This window comes from Gopherus evgoodei, unplaced genomic scaffold (genome assembly GCF_007399415.2).
Source record: "Gopherus evgoodei ecotype Sinaloan lineage unplaced genomic scaffold, rGopEvg1_v1.p scaffold_34_arrow_ctg1, whole genome shotgun sequence".
Taxonomy (NCBI): domain Eukaryota; kingdom Metazoa; phylum Chordata; order Testudines; family Testudinidae; genus Gopherus; species Gopherus evgoodei.
In genome coordinates this window covers 4,328,422-4,348,765 of record NW_022060016.1, presented here as the reverse complement: position 1 = coordinate 4,348,765, position 20,344 = coordinate 4,328,422, and the positions used below count along the sequence as shown (strand labels likewise).

At 65.7% G+C, this 20,344-nt stretch overlaps 1 protein-coding gene across 1 annotated transcript; it reads right to left on the bottom strand.

Moving 5' to 3' along the window:
* Positions 1–208: 208 nt before the first annotated feature.
* On the bottom strand, positions 209–19,733 carry GPR4 (G protein-coupled receptor 4). Its single transcript, XM_030544597.1, has 2 exons — positions 19,580–19,733; positions 209–1,997 (listed from the first exon to the last, which is right to left on the bottom strand). The coding sequence occupies exon 2, from the start codon at positions 1,698–1,700 to the stop codon at positions 597–599; it is 1,104 nt and encodes a 367-aa protein (XP_030400457.1). The 5' UTR covers positions 1,701–1,997; positions 19,580–19,733; the 3' UTR covers positions 209–596.
* Between the last annotated feature and the right edge of the window lie 611 nt (positions 19,734–20,344).

The following is a 20,344-nucleotide window of genomic DNA, read 5'->3' as shown; positions in this document are numbered from 1 at the left end:
ATCCCCAGGCACACCCTCCATCCATCCATCCCATCACACCTTCCATCCATCCATCCATCCATCCTATCATACCCTCCATCCATTCAACGGCTCTGTCCACCCATCCTTCTTCATAGCCTCTGGGTAAATCCAGCCCTATACATACCCCTCCATCCATTGCTCCAGCCCCATCCATATCCCTCCAGCCCCCGCCACCCCTCCATCCATTGCCATATACACCCATCATCATCCATCCCTATATACACCCTTCTATCAATCTGTCTGTCCCCATAGTCATCCATCTCCAAACATCTGTATCATCCCTCCACCCCCCACACCTGTCTGTCTGTCTGTCTACCCTGACACTCCGCTAGCCAGCCCTGCCCAGGACCTAGCTGTATTTCAGCCATTTCCCCTTTCTTACATGGCTGCAGAACCCAGGTGTCCGGCAGTCCTGGCACAGCCCCCGTCAGGCCAGGCAGTCCCCTCCCACGCTGCCCCCCAGGGGCCTCACTGGGCATGGCTGTACCACGCTGGGCCCCTGCGTTATCATCATTAAGAACAATACTGTATTTACATCTCGTTTGCATCTGGGCCATGGTGCTGACAGGGAGAGCTCATGGGTTGAAAGTCAAGATCTTCATCTGCAGCTCCTCATCGGGTGGGCCTAGAGGGGGCAGGGGCAGGGGCGGGGGCTGGGGGGGCGCGGGGAGCCGGCAGAAGCTGCTCTTCTTGGAGGAGAGCGGGGTGTCCAGGGTGAGCGAGGCGGTGGCCATCTCCTGGGGCTTGGAGCTGGTGAGGAAGCGCAGCAGGGTGGACAGGGCCTTGGCCACGTCGCCGCGGGCCCCCTCGTTGACGAAGCAGTACAGGATGGGGTCGGCCACGCAGTTGAGGCTGGTGAAAGCCAGCGAGCTGTGGTAGGCCACGAAGACCTTCTCCTCGAAGCTGCAGTCGCAAGGCTTGCTGAGGTAGACGGCGCTGCGGGACAGCAGGATGACGTGGTAGGGGGCGAAGCAGAAGAGGAGGATGGCGATGAGGCTGAGGGCCAGCCGTTTGATCTTGGCTTTTTCCTGCTGCTCGGTGGAGACGTTGCCACGCACGGCCCGCAGGATGCCCTGGTAGGAGAAGAGCATGAGCACCCAGGGGAAGAGGAAGCCAATGAAGACCCGGTAGAGGTTCATCCAGGCCACCCACTCCTCCATGGGGTACTTCTCAAAGCAGAAGGTGTGGTTGTAGCGGTCGTGGAAGAGCTCGTTGTGGAAGAGCGGGGCTGAGTTGGCCCCGATCTCGATGGCCCAAACCACGACGCTCACGGCCACGGCCGTCTTGATCCGGCGCACCTTGACGAAGCGCAGTGGGTGGGCCACAGCCAGGTAGCGGTCCACGGAGATGCAGCACAGGAAGGCAATGCTGATGTAGATATTGGTGTAGAAGATGAAGCCGAAGAGCTTGCAGGACTCCTGCCCGTGGATCCAGTTGTCGTAGTGCAGGAAGTAGTCGATCCACAGGGGCAGGGTGGCGATGTAAAGCAGGTCGGCCACAGACAGGTTGAGCAGGTAGACACCCAGCTCGTTGTGCTGCCGGACCTGCAAGTAGGCGGCCCACAGGGCCATGCAATTGGTGGGCAGCCCCAGGGTGATGACCATGATGTACAGCGTAGGGGGGAAGAGGTGGTCAATCTTGGACTCCACGTTGCAGCTGACCAGGGTGGTGTTGCACATTCTCAGCGCCAGCGGGTCCCCGGCGTGGAGGGTCCAACGGGGGTGGGGGGGTGGAGCTCCACTCAGAGCAGGGCGCGCAATTCCCACAGGACCAAGCGAATCGTCCTGCAAGGGCGGCACCGGGGCAGGGGCTCCATAGTCCCAGGCTGGGCCCTGCCGTGGGGCCCCCTCACCCCAGCCCCATCCGCCCTCCCCAGAGAAGCAGCCTTGGGTGCTCACAAGAGGTGTGGCCAGCAGAGATGATCCAGGGGGTCAGAGGAGCCACCTGCCACACGGGGGGAGCCTGGGACACGGCTCCTGGGAAAGGAGAAGAGAAAGTTAGGGGGGTGTCCCAGCCCCCTGAGCCAGCTCCCCATGGCCCCTCACCCAGCACTCCCTGCCAAGTCCCCCAGGGGATCTGTCTGCAGCCCCCCACATCTTCCCCTTGCAGCCCCCCACATGGCCCCCCAGTCAGCTTCCCAGACCCCCTGCCCCCAGCCAGGCCCCCCAGGACCCCCTGCCCATCACCAGCTGCCCACATCCTCCCCTCACAGGGTCTTACTCCAGCCCCCCACCCCCTGCCAGTGACCTCCGATAGCCCCCTGACCAGCTGTCCCCAGCAAGATCCAGACCCTGACCAGCCACAGGAGGGAGTGTGGGTCAGGCTGCACCATGCTCCATGCCTGAGGGTCCCCACCCCTACCAGCCCCCCACGCATGGGAGAGCTCACCCTGCACCTGCTCTGGGAAATGCCTCACCCACACCCTGGCAACCCTGAGCCCCCTTCGTGACTCTGCGTGGTAATGGGTATGTGCCCTGCACCAGTCACTGCCCGCCCACACGCGCCATCCACCCCCCAATCTCCCTGGGAGCCTCTGAGCAGGCCCCTACCCCCATCCCACAGGAAGCCCCCAGGGTCGACCCCTGTACTGCACCGGCACAGCTACTCCACAGCCACACACGAAACAGAGCTCAGCCTCTCCTGGCAAGAAAGGGTCAGGGCCTCTTTAAGACCCTGCAATAACAGACCAGCACTGCGACCAGCACTCCTGAGAGACCCTATAATAATAGACCTGTGCAGAGCCCAGCAGTCCCAAGAGACCCTACAATAACAGACCAGCGCAGAGCCCAGTGCTCCCGAGAGACCCTACAATAACAGACCAGCGCAGAGCCCAGTGCTCCCGCGAGACCCTACAATAACAGACCAGCGCAGAGCCCAGTGCTCCCAAGAGACCCTACAATAACAGACCAGCGCAGAGCCCAGTGCTCCCGCGAGACCCTACAATAACAGACCAGAGCAGAGCCCATTGCTCCCGAGAGACCCTACAATAACAGACCAGCAGGGAGCTCAGCACTCCCGAGAGACCCTACAATAACAGACCAGCACAGAGCCCAGTGCTCCCGAGAGACCCTACAATAACAGACCAGCACAGAGCCCAGTGCTCCTGCGAGACCCTACAATAACAGACCAGCAGGGAGTTCAGAGCTCCCGAGAGACCCTAAAATAACAGACCAGCGCAGAGCCCAGTGCTCCTGCGAGACCCTAAAATAACAGACCAGCACAGAGCCCAGTGCTCCTTAGAGACCCTACAATAATAGAACAGAGCAGAGCCCAGTGCTCCCGAGAGACCCTACAATAACAGACCAGCACAGAGCCCAGTGCTCCCGAGAGACTCTAAAATAACAGACCAGAGCAGAGCCCAGTGCTCCTTAGAGACCCTACAATAATAGAACAGAGCAGAGCCCAGTGCTCCCGAGAGACCCTACAATAACAGACCAGCAGGGAGCTCAGCACTCCCGAGAGACCCTACAAGACCAGACCAGAGCAGAGGCCAGTGCTCCTGAGAGACCCTACAATAACAGACCAGTGCAGAGCCCAGTGCTCCCGAGAGACCCTACAATAACAGACCAGCAGGGAGTTCAGAGCTCCCGAGAGACCCTACAATAACAGACCAGCACAGAGCCCGGCGCTCGTGGGAGACCCTACAATAACAGACCAGTGCAGAGCCCAGTGCTCATAGGAGACCCTACAATAACAGACCAGTGCAGAGCCCAGTGCTCATAGGAGACCCTACAATAACAGACCAGTGCAGAGCCCAGTGCTCATAGGAGACCCTACAATAACAGACCAGCGCAGAGCCCAGTGCTCATAGGAGACCCTACAATAACAGACCAGCGCAGAGCCCAGCGCTCGTGGGAGACCCACAATTACAGACCAGCGCGCCCGAGAGACCAGTGCAGAGCCTAGCACTCCTGAGAGACCCTACAATAACAAAGCCAAGCCCTGCCTAGCACTGCGGTGCCCCAGCCTCGGAGCCGCTCTCCATTCGGAAGCAGATCCGTGGCGCGAGGCCTGCTGGGTTTATTCACACAAACAGGCCGGGGCAGGAATGCAGCGACGTCCCAGGCTCAGGCTGCAACTGGCCCCCTTGGCCCACGGCCCAGTCACAGACAGCCCCTCCCCTCCCCAGCCCGGTCCCATGGGTCAGCGTGACCTGGCTCCCAGGGTGGGAGGCCATCCTGCCGCCAGCCCCATGGCTGCGCTGGGAGCACCCACCCACAGGCCGAGCACGGCACCAGCTCACCAGGCCCACAGGACGTGCTGCTGCCACATGGCACTAGTGTCCCAGCTGTGGTCGGGGCCAGGCCAGAGGCCAGTCGCTGTGAGGGGGCTGGTGGAGTCCCGTGAGCCACGAAGGGGAAACTGAGGCACAGAAGGGGAGGAGGGCACTGTGAAGTGGGGCAGAGCTGGGAGCACTGGGGCAAGTGATGGCAAGTCCATGCTGGGGTGGGATGGAGGGGCAGGGTTGGGCACAACACAAACATCTGCTCCCGCTGGCTGTGGCACCTTCCCACTCCGCCTTTCTCCTCGGTGGCCTGGCGGCTAATGACCTGATCACTGCACTGGATCCCAGAGCATGGCTGGCACCAGGGATCCGAGCCAGACCCTCACCCACCAGCCAACCTCCCCTGCTCCCCAGCCAGCCCCCCTAAATCCCCAGCCAGCCCTCCTCTGCCCTCCAGCCTCCCTCAAAGTCCCAGCCAGGCCCCCCTGCCAGACCCCCTAAACCCCCAGCTAGATCCCCTGACCCCCCCAGCCATCCCCCCTGTGCCCCACGAGCCCCTCCAAACTCCCAGCCATATCCCCTGCCCTGCCAGCCAGGCCCCCCTGCCAGACCCCCTAACCCCCCAGGCAGATACCCTGACCCCCCCAGCCAGCCCCCTCTCTGCCCTGTGAGCCCCCAAAACTCCCAGCTAGATCCTCTGCCCCCCCAGCCAGCCCCCCTGCCCTACAAGACCCCCTAACGCCCCAGCCAGATCCCCTGACCTCCCCCAGCCAGCCCCCTCCACACTATCAGACCCCCTAAACCCCCAGCCATCCCCCCTCTGCCATGCCAGCCCCCTAAACCCCCCAGACAGATCCACTGACCCCCACAGGCAACCCCCCTAAACTCCCAGCAAGCCCCCCTCTGCCCCACCAGCCACCCTAAACCCCCAGCCAGGCCCCTCTGCCCCCTTAAACCCTGAGCCAGCTGCCCCTGCCCCCCACCAGACTCCCCTAAACCCCCAGCCAGATCCCCTGTACCTCCAGCCAGCCTCCCTGCTCTGCCAGGCCCCAGCCAGCCCCTTCCTAAATCCCCAGTCTGATCCCCTGCCTCCCCAGCCAGCCCCATCTCTGGCCCTGCCATACTCTCTAAACCCCAGACCCCCTGACCTGCACCATACCCCTCTAAATCCTCAGCCAGATGCTCCTGCCCCCATCAGCCTGATCCCCCCACCTTCATAGTTTGCCTCCAGCCAGCCCTCCTCTGCCCCCAGATCCCTCTCTGCCCCACCAACCCCCCAGCCAGCCCCCTGCCACTCACCAGAACCCCTCGCCCCTGTCAACCTCCCTATCCCCCCCCCAAACTCTTAGCCAGCCTCCCACCCCCCAGCCTGCCTACAGCCAGAGCACCCTAGCCACCTTCCAGACAGACCCCCAGGGTGACTCCCCCCCTGCCAGATCCCCCTGCCCCCAAGCCAGCACCACCTCTCACCTGACAACCCAGCTTCCCCCCCAGCCAGCCCTCCCCCTCTAGCAGCCAGCTTCTCCCCCCTCCTCCCCCCAGCCTGGCTCTCCCTGCCCCCAGGGGGAAGTCACGGAGGCGATCAGGTGCAGTTTGTGTGGCAGCTGGAGGAAAACAGGAACCACGGGCCATGGGCACGAGTGACTTTAGCAGGGATTAGCCACGCGCAGTGCAGGGCTGCCCTCTGCACAGCTTCCTGCCTCCCCGGGGCCCTGTCACGCCCCGGGCACCCTGACACCCCCCACCCTGCTTCAGCACCCCCTGACTGCGCCTTGGGTGAAGGCACCCTGCGAGGCAGCAGCGCCAGCCAGAAACCAGGAGCCATGTCACTACAGGGTATCCGACCGACGGGCCAGTGCTGGGGCAGAGTCGGGGGGCGGGGCGTGAAGGGGCAGAGTCAAGGGGTGAGAGGGAGGGGAGTGAAGGGGACAGCATTAAGGGTGGGATGGAGAGGGGAGAAGGGGCAGTTAAGGTCAGTTGAGGAAGGTGCCCGCTGCCGGGGGCAGAGTTAAGGGTGGAGTGGGATGGGCAAAGTTAAGGTCAGCTGGGGATGGTGCCCAGGACAGAGTTAAGGCTGCAAGAGCTCTGCTAGGAGGCTTCGGCTCGCACCTCCCTGCCCCTGATCTGTTCAGAATCAAGGCAGGAGGAGTTAATGGAGGGGAAGTGACTCTCACCCAGGGGTGGGGCCAGGGGCAATGGCTGGGAGCTGAGCTGGGCGATGTATGGAAGCCAGCGGGGGAGGAGGGGAGGCTGGAGGCCAGGCATCAGGAGGGGCAAGTGATGGGAGCTGGCAGAGGGAGGGGCTTCAGGCTGGGGAATGGGCCAGGGAGGTGGGGGGTGATGGCTGCAGGCAGGGGGTGTTGATGGGGGCCAGGAGGCCAGGGCCAGAGTTGGCTGGAAGTGGGGAGGTGGGGGCTGGGAATGGTGGGTGGAGGCTGGGAGCCAGGGGGCCAGGGTGGGGGGATGGCTGGAGGCTGGGGGTGATGGCTGGAGCCTGGGGGGTTGATGGCTGGGGTGCCAGGAGGCCAGGACTGGCTGGAGGCAGGGGCTGGGGGCTGGCTGGAGGCTGGAGGGTGATGGCTGGGGACTGGCTGGAGGGAGGTGGCTGGAGGCCAAGAGTCTGGGGCCTGGGGGGTGATGGCCAGGGGCCAGGAGGCCGGGGCTGGCTGGAGGCTGGGGGCAGGGACTGGGGGCTGGGTGGAGGGTGATGGCTGGGGGCAGAGACTGGGGGCTGGCTGGAGAGTGGTGGCTGGAGGCAAAGAGTCTGGGGTCTGGGGGGTGATGGCCAGGTGCCAGGAGGCCGGGGCTGGCTGGGGGCTGGGGGCAGGGGCCAGGAGGCCGGGGCTGGCTGGAGGCTGGGGGCAGGGGCTGGGGGCTGGGTGGAGGGTGATAGCTGGGGGCAGGGACTGGGGGCTGGCTGGAGAGTGGTGGCTGGAGGCAAAGAGTCTGGGGTCTGGGGGGTGATGGCCAGGGGCCAGGAGGCCGGGGCTGGCTGGAGGCTGGGGGCAGGGGCTGGGGACTGGCTGGAGGGTGATGGCTGGGGGCAGGGACTGGGGGGTGATGGCCAGGGGCCAGGAGGCCGGGGCTGGCTGAGGCCAAGCACCAGGTGTCCAATGGCGCTGGCTGGACCAGCAGCCACAGGCAGGTGAGCGCAGCCTTTCCAGGCCCCTAATCCCCTAATCCCCCTGGCCTGGCCCTGGAACTCCCCTGCCGGGCGCCAAAGGACAAAGGCAACAGAGCCAGCAGCTGAGAGACAAGATGCCAGGGCCCAGCGCAGCCCCAACAGGTCCCCCTGGCCACAGAGCGCCAGTGCTGGGCCCGATCCTGCCAGAGCCCCACACCCCCCCATCCCCATCTCAACAACAGCCCTGACAGGTTCTGCCCTTGCTTCTCTCCGAGGGCCCGGCAGCCCTGGGCCAGCCCCACTGGCTGAGGACAGCTCCCTAGGATGAGTAACAGCCCACTACTGCTGCCGGCTGGCAGCTCCTCGGTGCTAGGTTGTAGCCCCCACCCCCGGGTTGGTAGAATTAAAATTAGTGGCATGACCTGGCTCCTCTGACTGGGGCTAAGGACAGAGAGTTCATGTCCTGGGGCATCTGTGCTGGATGGGGCACAAGCCAATGGAGCTGGCTTGGCTGGGAGTGAGAAATTCCCCTCCCCATAGCACGGAGTGACCAGGGGGCGAAGACTGGGGAGGAGTCAGCGGTCAGCAGCACCAGGGTGAGGGGAGGGGGTGGCTCCATCTGTCCCTGCCCCCCTCTCTGTGCCAACTGAGGCTGGGCCCCGTTCCCTGGCAATGGGCAATTTATTTGCATTGCAATTCATACCCGATTAGATAGTGCCATCCTCACACACCCTGTGCCTTTGATCCTGGTTAATGGCTGTGGGGCTGAGCTGTGGGGCCGGGTTGCGGAGCCTTTGCTGCCATGGTTTGGGGCCCTGCAGGAGGGTGGGCTGGGGTCTTGGCCAGGCTGGGTCCCTCCAGCAGGTATCTTAAAGCACCCAAATTCAGGTAGCGGGGGCAGCATCCTTCTCCCCACATCACAGACAGGGAAACCGAGGCACTGATTGGCAGGAAGGGATCCGCATAAAGTGAGTGGGTGACGGAGCTGGGATAGAACCCAGGAGTTGTGGCTCCCAAACTCCCGCAGCGTAAAGCAAGCAAGGGGGTTAAAGTGAGTGGTTAGAGCAGGGGGGTCTGGGAGTCTGGACTTCTGGGGTCTATTCCCAGCTCTGGGAGGAGAGGGGAGCCCCACTGGGTTGGGGGGATCTCTAAAGATACCTGCTGATTGGCCCCAGCAAAGCTGCTGGTTGGATCCCAATAAAAACACTGGATTTTTACCGAAACCAAGGAAAATACTTCAACTCTCAACCACTGGCCGGAGTGGGGCCCCAACCCACGGTCCCTGTCCTCTGCCACGGCTGGGACTGGGACCCGCTCCCAGTCCCTCTCGGGCTGGGGCCGAGGCGCGTATGGAAATCAGGTGCTTTGCATGGGACCAGGCCGCCATGGGCGGGAATAGCTAGAGCCCAGCACGAATGTGAATATGTTTGTATCCACATCCGATCCCCAGACAGGGTCTGGGGATAGAAAGTGGATATCCAGATCTGGAGGGCTCCAGGAATGGCCCCTTGGGAGGGCTGGGGGCAATGAAGGGAATATCCCACAATGCACCTGGCCTGCCCCCACTTGAGGGAATATACCACAATGCACCTGGCCTGCCCCCACACAAGGGGATGAGGGAATGGCCCACAATGCACCTGGCCTGCCCCAGGCAGACAGCTCCCGAGGGATGAATTGTCTGTAGGGCCAGTGAGGCCCATGGCTTGGCTCTGGGTTGACTGGAGGAGATGGGGAGCCCTGACCCATTTCTGAGGAGGGGCCCCATCTTCGGGCTAGGATGCCTGGGTCCTGATGCCCCCACCTGGGCATGGTGGCAGGGCAGGGATAGCCCAGTGGTATTGGCCTGCTAAACCCAGGGTTGTGGGCTCAATTCTTGAGGGGCCATTGGGGGATTTAGTTGGGGTTAGGGTTGGTCCTGCTTTGAGCAGGGGGTTGAACTAGCTGGTTTCCTGAGATCCCTGGCAATATTACCTGGGGCAAGGGCAGGGGGTGCCCTTGGGTTGAGCTGGGGCCAACATGTACCAGCGACCTGGCCAGTGGGGCAGGCACAGGGCTGGGGGCTCTGGGCTGGCTGTGCCCTTATCTAGAGCTTTGAGGGAGGGAGTAATTTAGCTGCTACTGCCAGAATTCTGGTTCTCCCTCCATTGCCACGTTTCTTGGAGATTTTGAGACTTTCCAGCATTGGGAGGAAACTGGCCACTTTTCTGCTTCCTCCCTAGACAGACCCGTCCCTCCACCCCACTATACAACACCCCCCACACACACTGCTGATGCTCCCCACCCCCAACATCCCCCCACCCCCCAGCTGCCTGATCCCCCCCTTCACCGCTGATGGTAGCAGGCGGGTGGCTGAGTCCTGGAGGGCACTGAGGGGAGCCCTGGCTGGCCCTGCCTATTCCCAGTTCACCCAGAGGAAGCCGGGAACTGGCAGCCCTGGACTGGGCTAGCCAGGAAGTTGCCCGAGTGTGGACTCTGGGCTCCCAGGACGAGCCAGCACCTGCCCCCCCCCACCCCCAGGCCTGCTCTCCAGTTGGGGACCACCTGCCCCATTGCTCTCGCTAAAGCACTAGCCCAGGCCCGTCCCACGCAGAGCAGCCCAGGAATTTGTCCCTCCAGTGGCTCGCTTGGATGGACTCTGCCCAGCCCAGCGGGGCTGGAGCACAGAGAGTGGAAGGGACTTAACCAAACTCGATGGGGAGTCGTTCGGAGCCACTGGAATGGAACCCAGGAGTCCTGGCTCCCAGCCCTGAGCAATACCCACTACACCCCACTCTCTTCGCAGAACTGGGGGCAGCACTGAAAAGTCCTGGCTCCCAGCCCCCCTGCTCTGACCACTACACCCCACTGCCCACTCAGAGCTCAGGCTAGAACCCAGGAGTCCCGGCTCCCAGCAAGTCCTGAGCTGTGCCGGGTGAGGCCGGAGCTGTGATGTGTTAGGGATGCTGTGGCAGAGCCTTGTTACTGTGTAACCAGCCGGCGAGCGGCGAGGGGCTGGGCAAGGGGGGCTGGGCCCACCCAACACCTGGGGCCATATCATGGTGACCGCGGGCCCCTCCCCATCACACGGCATGTTGGGCCCCATCACCCCACCCTTCCATGAGATCCAGCAGGCAGCACATTGGCATGGCAAGAGAGGGCCTGGTGCCAGGCCCTGGAGCCGGGCCCAGGGACCTCCCCCCAACTTTCGGGGGCCCTTTCCTTCGGATGAACCCAGGAGCAGGTCACTGGGGCACAACGGCTCAGCCGGGAGCTGTGGCTGGGCCAGTGCGACTCTACGACGCCCCTCACTCCCAACCCGCAGCCCCCTGCGGGCCCAGCCCTGGGCTCCCCACAACTCAGCCGGTGCCCCTCATTCCCAACCCGCAGCCCCCGGCCCAGCCCTGGGCTCCCCACAACTCAGCCGGTGCCCCTCATTCCCAACCCGCAGCCCCCTGCGGGCCCAGCCCTGGGCTCCCCACAACTCAGCCGGTGCCCCTCACTCCCAACCCGCAGCCCCCTGCGGGCCCAGCCCTGGGCTCCCCACAACTCAGCCGGTGCCCCTCACTCCCAACCCGCAGCCCCTTGTGGGCCCAGCCCTGGGCTCCCCCCAACACAGCTGGTGCCCCTCAGTCCCAAACTGCAGCCCCACTGGTATTTGTGCCAGAACCATTGAGCAGAGCGAATATTACCCTGTCCCGAGTGCAGCGTCCCAGAGCCCAAAGTGTATGTGGGGGGGCAGAACGGAGGGCCCCTGTCCCATGGGCTCACCCAGAGGGTCCTGCCATCTGGCCTGTCAGTGGGGCCACAAGGTCCCGAGGGAGGCAGGGTGATGAGAGGACGAGGGACGCTGCTTGTCACACACACACAGAGAGCTTGGGTGAGATCCTGGGGGGCATCACCAGGGTTGGGGGCTCCTGTCCCCACCCCGCCCCACCCAGCGGGGCCCCAATGCCATCCCCGGTAGGTCTCAGTGCCCTGAGGGTGGGGGCCCAGAGGGAGGCAGCGTGTCCAGCCCCAGCCCCCCTTCCTCTCCCTGTCTGCCCATTACCAGCTGCAATGACATTAGCCCAGTCCAGCCCTCGCTGCCCACCTGCTGCCCACGCAGATGGGCCCGAGGGAGAGACGCTCCCTGCCCAGGAAGCGCCCGCCACCTCCCTCCCCAGCCCCTTCATCTCCCCACAACAGCCCCCCCTCCCCATGCCAACCCACCTTCCCAGCCCCCTCCACAGCCTCCTGCCCCCACAACCACCCCCTCCCCATGCTAATCCACCTTCCCAACCTCCTACCCAGCCCCTAATCACCCCCCAGCCCCTCATCTCCCCAGCTACCTTCTCCTCATGCCAACTCACCCTCCCAGCCCCCTCCCCAGCCCCTCATGCCCCCAACAGCCATCCCTCCCATGCCAACCCATCTTACCAATCCCCTCCCCAGCCCCTCTTCTCCCCCACAGCCCCTCATGCCCCCCGACAGCCACCTCCTCATGCCAACCCACCTTCTCAGCCCCATATCTCCCCCCAGCCACCTCCTCCCCACGCCAACTCACCCTCCCAGCTCCCTCCCCAGCCTCATATCCCCCCCACCGCCATCCCCTCCCTAGCCCCCTCATCTCCACCACAGCCACCCCCAATCTTACCAGCCAATCAGACCCACCTTGTCACCCACCACGGGCCTGAACTAGGCCTCCGCTGGCATCCCCAGCACCTGAGCCCCCTTCCTGTCCTCTGGCGGTGAGGACTGGGGTCCTGCCCCCCTCTCCTCTCAGCATGCAAGCAGCCCCAGGTGTGAAAGGGTTAAAGTGTCCCCCCAGACGGGACCAGCCCCCCAGCTGGTGCACTTCTGGCAGCCTGTGCTCACAGCCCAATTCGATTACCCCAGTGCGGGGCTATTTATAACCTGCTCGCCCGTCTGTGCAGCCGGATGTGCCAGGGCCTCGCGCTGCAGCCCAGCTGGGCCCCGGCAGGCACGCACCAGGACAGAGCCGCACCAGCCTGTCCTTGGGAGTCTGGGCAGGGGAGCTCACAGCTATGCCAGGCCTGGCCTCTTCCAGCAGGGGGCGCTGTGAGGAGCGGGGCAGGACCTGGCGGCGAGGGAGCTCCTGGCTACTCCAGTCCCAGCCTCTCCCAGCAGGGGGCGCTGTGGGGAGTGGGGTAGGACCTGGCTGCGGGGGCACTCCTGGCTATGCCAGCCCCAGCCTCTCCCAGCAGGGGGCGCTGTGGGGAGCGGGGCAGGAGCTGGCTTGGGGGAGCCCCAGTACCCTAGTCCCTGCATGAGGCCATCACAGGGGACACTCAGGAATCACTTTCTGGAAGCTGAGAGGCAAGAGACAGGGGTGGGCAGATCAGCCCCAACTGCTGTGACTCCTCCCCCCATGGGTGCCCCTCAATCCCGACCCGCAGTCCTCTGGCATCCCAGCTGACCCACCCAGCTCTGCTCCAGGCAGAGGGCAGCAGGGCTGGGCACTGCCCGCATGATGGGCCTCATTGCCATGGGCCAACCGCTGCCCTGCTGTAACCATGCAAGGGTCTCGGCGCGCCAGTCTGAGCCCAATGGGCAGCCCACAGAGCTAGCCTCGGCTCTCAGCCCTGCCCCAGCTCTGCTGGGTGTGTGTGTGTGTGTGGGGAGCCAGGGAGACTGGCATTGGGGGTGCTTTAGGACTGACTCTAGTGGTCCTTCCACAGCTATCCCACAATGCTGGGGGACCAAGGCTGCTCCCCACTGCTATCCCACAATGCCCTGTGGCCCATGCCGCTCCCCACTGCTCTCCCACAGTGTCCTGGGGCCTGTGCCACACCCCACAATGCTCTGGGGCCCTTGCCACATCCTGCAGCTATCCCACAATGCCCTGGGGCCTATGCCGCTCCCCACTAGTAGCCTACAATGCTCTGGGGCCCATGCCGCTCCCCACAGCTATCCCACAATGCCCTGGGGCCTGTGCCGCTCCCCACTAGTAGCCTACAATGCTCTGGGGCCCATGCCGCTCCCCACAGCTATCCCACAATGCCCTGGGGCCTATGCCGCTCCCTACAGCTATCCCATAATGCCCTGGGGCCTGTGCAAAATCACCTGCACCCCACTGCTGTTGAGAGCGAAGCTGGGAATTGCGGGCTAGCTTCCCAGTCTTTGCCGCCAACCTGGCCCTGTGCCCCAGGAGCGCCCTGGCCCCTCCCCTGCCCACCGGGAGGGGGAGCCGTGGGGCTGGCAGCAGGGCCCTGGCCAGGGACAGGACAGCCCCCTTGGGGGGATTCCAGCCCCCGCCCAGGGCGCTGCCAATGCGTGGGCTCCGAGCCCTGGCCGCTCAGCCGCGGCTGGCACGATAGGGGTTAATAGTCCCCAGGGGGCAGCTGGCTCAGGGCAGCCGGTTCAGAGCTATTGGGAACAAGCTGGCAAATGAGTGTGTCTCCGGCGACGTCACCGCGGGCAGTTGTGCTGTGGGGGGGAGGGGGAGACACGGCCCCCCCGTGGGTCAGCACTGACCATGCCCTGCAATGGGGATAAAGGGCCCAGACCAGCCAGGCTCCCGACAGACCCCAACAGCCCAGGTCCTGCGCCCAGCTGTTATCCCAGCCCCTTGGGCGACCAACCGCTTCTCTGACCGGCCCCTGGCATCGGGATTATGGGGAGAAGTGGGGGCTACGGGTGCTGCCTCTGAACAGCCACCGGACAGGCAGCGCCCAGGGGCTGGGTCTTGGGCAGGCTGGCAGAGCTCCCTGTATGGGGGGGTGAGGGGTCAGAGACCAGGGGCTGAAGCTGTGGGGAGGGGCTGGCAGAGCTCCCTCCAGGGGCTGGGGGTCAGAGCCCAGAGGATGGGTGGGAGGGGGGCTGGCAGAGCTCTGTGAAGGGGCTGGGCGTCAGAGCCCAGAGGCTGAGGGGTTGGGGGCTGCCAGAGCTCCCTGCAGGAGCTGGAGGTCAGAGCCCAGAGGCTGGGTGGGAGGGAGGCTGGCAGATCTCCCTGAAGGGGCTGGGGGTCAGAGCCCAGAGGCTGGGTGGGAAGAGGGGGGGACTGGCAGAGCTCCCTGCAGGGGCTGGGGGTCAGAGCCTGAGGTGGGGGTTGGGGGCAGCTAGCTTCTCCCAATCCCCCAAGGTGCTGGGTCACTGCCCCCTGGCACCAGTGTCGGTGGAGACAAGCCTTGGGGTCTGCGCTGTAGGGGAGGGGAGCCCTGGCAGTGAGGCCTTAGCCCAGGGTCCCCTCCCAGCCAGAGTCCCTCCTGGGTCCTGTTCCCAGCCGTGTCCCTGGCTCTGTGTGCTGGGGCCAGCCCCTGCCCCGTGGCTTGGTGCCTCAGTTTCCCTCAATAATCCTGATACTCCTCCCTGCTGGGAACATACTGAAAGTGCGGCTGGATGGGTGGGATCTGGCGCCAGGATTCCTGTGGGCTGCAGAGCTGGCCTGGGGCCTGGGAAATAGGGCAGGGCCCCTCCCCAGAGGGTCTGGGGCCTAAAGCGAGGGGTCATGCCCTGCCAGCCTCTATGCCCTTCGCCCCTCCACAGGGCTGGATACAGCCATCACAGCTCCTGCCCTCCTGAGGGCCGAGTTTGGGCTACTCTCATCCCCTGCCAGGAAGGGCCCATCTCTGCTGGGGCCCCTGGTGCACAGAGAACTAGCAGCTCAAGCCCAGGCACCCCCCTCGACTGCCCCTCCAAAGTCTCCTCTCTGGCCTGTCACACAGACATGGCACCCGCCCGTCCCACCTGCAGCCCTGGACGACATCCCCCGACCCTCAGCGGGACCCCCCACCCCAAACCTGGCCAGGCCCCCCCCCCAATGCTAAACTCAGCTGTGGGGCTAAGCCAAGAGCAGCCTGGGAATGGCCACGTTTTCTCTCACTTTGTACCCATATTTGGGGGCAGATTTCTTCAGCATCCGCCATGCCCTCATGCCCCTCAAGCCCCAGGTGAAAGCAGCCTAGCTCCGATTTACCCCAGTCATTGGTCCGGCACCATCTGCGCCCAGCTCTGGGGTGAGCTCCCAAATTCACTGTTTATTTCCAGTGTCCAAGGCGACCTGGCTTTGGCCACATGCTGGAAGCCCCAGCCCAGGTCTCCGTGTGGGGGGTGCTGGGCTCCTGCACTGCTTCGTGCTGTGACACCGTCCGCCAGCATCACTGCCCACAGGCTACGCTGCCCTTGGGGCCTGGCACATGCACCAGAGGCTGTCGGTGCCTCCTTGGTTCCTGCCCCGGGCACCCCTCCCGGCCCCTTGTCTCCCCTGTGGAGCTGAATCAAGTTACAACCCACGTCCTCAGGCTCCTGCCCTGTCCGCACCCAACCCCCCTCGCTCCAGGCTAATACCCGGAGGGGGGGCCAGGCCAGTGCCAGAGGGAGCCCAGCCACTGACGCCTGCTCTGAGTGCCAGCGTTACAGTGTGGCATGGCCACCGGCATTGGGTGAGCTCCAGAGAACCCCACAGGGAGAACTCCGGGCCCCACACATCAGGGTTTCGGCGCCAGGACTCCGGTGCCAGGCCCTGGCAGAGCTGGTCATTTGTCATGGCATGCGGGCCAGATCCAGCGTTGTTCCCTATCTGGGGCTCAACACAAAACCCAGGCTCGTTTCCCTGCGGCGCCTCAGGCCAGCGCCCGCTGGCGAGATCTGGGGTGTGGGATCCTGGACACCCAGCGCTGGGCGCTCCCTCTGCAGGGGGCAGCTCTCTCACGCGGTGCCATTGGTCCTCCCCGCCCGGCCTTACAGCCTGTGACCTCCCCCAGTGAGACCCCAACGCCACCTGCTGGCTGCCCCCCAACCCCTCCCCTCCCGCTCTTCGGAACGGCTCCACCCGAACTCAGATCAGCTACATGGGATGAGACAGTTCCCACCCCATCACTGCCAGAGCCCCTCACTTCCGACCCACAGCCCCTGCTCCCCCAGCCCTCGGCTCCCCCTCATCACTGCCAGTGCCCCTCACATCCGACCCACAGCCCCTGCACCCCCAGCCCTCGGCTCCCCCTCATCACTGCCAGTGCCCCACACTGCCGACCCACAGCCCCTGCTCCCCCAGCCCTGGGCTCCCCCCCATCACTGCCAGTGCCCCTCACTCCTGACCCACAGCCCCTGCACCCCCAGCCCTCGGCTCCCCCTCATCACTGCCAGTGCCCCTCACTTCCGACCCACAGCCCCTGCTCCCCCAGCCCTCAGCTCCCCCTCATCACTGCCAGTGCCCCTCACTCCTGACCCACAGCCCCTGCACCCCCAGCCCTCGGCTCCCCCTCATCACTGCCAGTGCCCCTCACTTCCGACCCACAGCCCCTGCTCCCCCAGCCCTCAGCTCCCCCTCATCACTGCCAGTGCCCCTCACTTCCTGACCCACAGCCCCTGCTCCCCCAGCCCTCAGGCTCCCCCTCATCACTGCCAGTGCCCCTCACTTCTGACCCACAGCCCCTGCTCCCCCAGCCCTCGGCTCCCCCTCATCACTGCCAGTGCCCCTCACTTCCGACCCACAGCCCCTGCTCCCCCAGCCCTCGGCTCCCCCTCATCACTGCCAGTGCCCCTCACTTCCGACCCACAGCCCCTGCTCCCCCAGCCCTCGGCTCCCCCTCATCACTGCCAGTGCCCCTCACTTCCGACCCACAGCCCCTGCACCCCCAGCCCTCGGCTCCCCCTCATCACTGCCAGTGCCCCTCACTTCCGACCCACAGCCCCTGCTCCCCCAGCCCTCAGCTCCCCCTCATCACTGCCAGTGCCCCTCACTCCTGACCCACAGCCCCTGCACCCCCAGCCCTCGGCTCCCCCTCATCACTGCCAGAGCCCCTCACTTCCGACCCACAGCCCCTGCACCCCCAGCCCTCGGCTCCCCCTCATCACTGCCAGTGCCCCTCACTCCTGACCCACAGCCCCTGCTCCCCCAGCCCTCGGCTCCCCCTCATCACTGCCAGTGCCCCTCACTTCCGACCCGCAGCCCCTGCTACCCCAGCGCTCGGCTCCCCCTCATCACTGCCAGAGCCCCTCACTTCCGACCCACAGCCCCTGCTCCCCCAGCCCTTGGCTCCCCCTCATCACTGCCAGAGCCCCTCACTTCCGACCCCCAGCCCCTGCTCCCCCAGCCCTCGGCTCCCCCTCATCACTGCCAGAGCCCCTCACTTCCGACCCACAGCCCCTGCTCCCCCAGCCCTCGACTCCCCCTCATCACTGCCAGTGCCCCTCACTTCCGACCCACAGCCCCTGCACCCCCAGCCCTCGGCTCCCCCTCATCACTGCCAGTGCCCCTCACTTCCGACCCACAGCCCCTGCTCCCCCAGCCCTCAACTCCCCCTCATCACTGCCAGTGCCCCTCACTCCTGACCCACAGCCCCTGCACCCCCAGCCCTCGGCTCCCCCTCATCACTGCCAGAGCCCCTCACTTCCGACCCACAGCCCCTGCTCCCCCAGCCCTCGGCTCCCCCTCATCACTGCCAGTGCCCCTCACTCCTGACCCACAGCCCCTGCACCCCCAGCCCTCGGCTCCCCCTCATCACTGCCAGAGCCCCTCACTTCCGACCCACAGCCCCTGCACCCCCAGCCCTCGGCTCCCCCTCATCACTGCCAGTGCCCCTCACTCCTGACCCACAGCCCCTGCTCCCCAGCCCTCGGCTCCCCCTCATCACTGCCAGTGCCCCTCACTTCCGACCCGCAGCCCCTGCTACCCCAGCGCTCGGCTCCCCCTCATCACTGCCAGAGCCCCTCACTTCCAACCCACAGCCCCTGCTCCCCCAGCCCTTGGCTCCCCCTCATCACTGCCAGAGCCCCTCACTTCCGACCCCCAGCCCCTGCTCCCCCAGCCCTTGGCTCCCCCTCATCACTGCCAGAGCCCCTCACTTCCGACCCACAGCCCCTGCTCCCCCAGCCCTCGGCTCCCCTCATCACTGCCAGTGCCCCTCACTTCCGACCCACAGCCCCTGCACCCCCAGCCCTCGGCTCCCCCTCATCACTGCCAGTGCCCCTCACTTCCGACCCACAGCCCCTGCTCCCCCAGCCCTCAACTCCCCCTCATCACTGCCAGTGCCCCTCACTCCTGACCCACAGCCCCTGCACCCCCAGCCCTCGGCTCCCCCTCATCACTGCCAGAGCCCCTCACTTCCGACCCACAGCCCCTGCTCCCCCAGCCCTCGGCTCCCCCTCATCACTGCCAGTGCCCCTCACTTCCAACCCACAGCCGCTGCTCCCCCAGCCCTCGGCTCCCCCTCATCACTGCCAGTGCCCCTCACTCCTGACCCACAGCCCCTGCTCCCCCAGCCCTCGGCTCCCCCTCATCACTGCCAGAGCCCCTCACTCCTGACCCACAGCCCCTGCACCTCCAGCCCTCGGCTCCCCCCTCATCACTGCCAGTGCCCCTCACTCCTGACCCACAGCCCCTGCACTCCTGACCCACAGCCCCTGCTCCCCCAGCCCTGGGCTCCCCCCCGCCATCTCTGCCAGTGCCCCGCACTGCCGACCCGCAGCCCCCTGCCAGCCCAGCTCCGGGCTCCCCCATCACTGCCAGTGCCCCTCACTTCCAGGGAGAAGTGGCCCAGGCATCGGGGTCACCTGACCAGCAGGGGGTGATGCTGCCCCAAACCTGACTCCTAGACTTTAGCATCCGACAGGTCCTGGGAGGGGTTAACCTGGCAGAGGACTGAGCCATGGGGCGACCCCCAGAGCCCAGAAGGGGACACCTGGACCAGCCCCACCCCCACCCTGTCCTGTTCTGGAGCCCAGAAGGATAGTGGCCCCAGGGGAGATGGACTGATGGGGTGGGGGGAGGCATGAGAGAGCAGATGAGAGCATGGGGGTATCATGAGGGGCAGGGGGTACCCTGGTGGGGAGTGTCTCACACACCAGCATCCCACCATGTGCCCCACACCTGGGCACCCCCAGACCCACCCACCAGCACCCCACACCTGTGCACTCCCAGTCTCACATGCCAGCACCCCACCCTGTGTCCCATGCCTGGGCAGCCCCAGCCCCACACACCAGCGCCCCACCCTGTGCCCCATGCCTGCACACCCCCAGTCTCACATGCTGCCTCACCCTGTGCCCCACATCTGGGCAGCCCCAGCCCCACACACCAGCACCCCACTCTGGGACCCCGCCTGGGCACCCCCAGCCACACACCAGCACCCCATCCTGTGCCCCATGTCTGGGCACCCCCAGCCCCACACACCAGCGCCCCACCCTGTGCCCCATGCCTGGGCACCCCCAGCCCCACACACCAGCGCCCCACCCTGTGCCCCACACCTGGGCACCCCCAGCCCCACATGTGAGCTCCCCCATCGTGATCTCACCGTGCAGTGCTCCCGGGACAGAGGGTCACCGGGGGGCGGGGGGCAGCGTGCAGGGTCCGTAGCCCCCCGCTGGGCCGTGTCTGCCGGGTGCCATGGGGCCCCTGGTGCCAGCCCAGCCCCTCGCCCTCCGCGGGTCAATCCTGGGGCAGCAGCGGGTCCGGGCGGTGTCCAGAGGCGCCGGCTCCGAGCGACTGAACGACCCAGGGAAGGAGCCGCAGCCACAGAGCGGCCCCGCCGGCGGGTTAACCCCTGCGCTGCCGGAACCCCCCCGCCGCCGACGGCGGGTTAACCCCTGCGCTGCCGGATACCCCCCACTGCCGGCGGGTTAACCCCCCCGCTGCCGGAACCCCCCCCCCGCCGCCGGCGGGTTAACCCCTGCGCTGCCGGATACCCCCCCACTGCCGGCGGGTTAACCCCCCTGCGGGCGGGAACCCCCCCCCCGCCGCCGGGGGTTACCCCTGCGCTGCCGGATACCCCCCCACTGCCGGCGGGTTAAACCCCCCCGCTGCCGGATACCCCCCCACTGCCGGCGGGTTAACCCCTGCGCTGCCGGATACCCCCCACTGCCGGATACCCCCCACGGCCGGCGGGTTAACCCTTGCGCTGCCGGATACCCCCCACCGCCGGCGGGTTAACCCCTGCGCTGCCGGAACCCCCCCGCCGCCGGCGGGTTAACCCCTGCGCTGCCGGATACCTCCCCACTGCCGGCGGGTTAACCCCTCCGCTGCCGGATACCCCCCCACTGCCGGCGGGTTAACCCCTGCG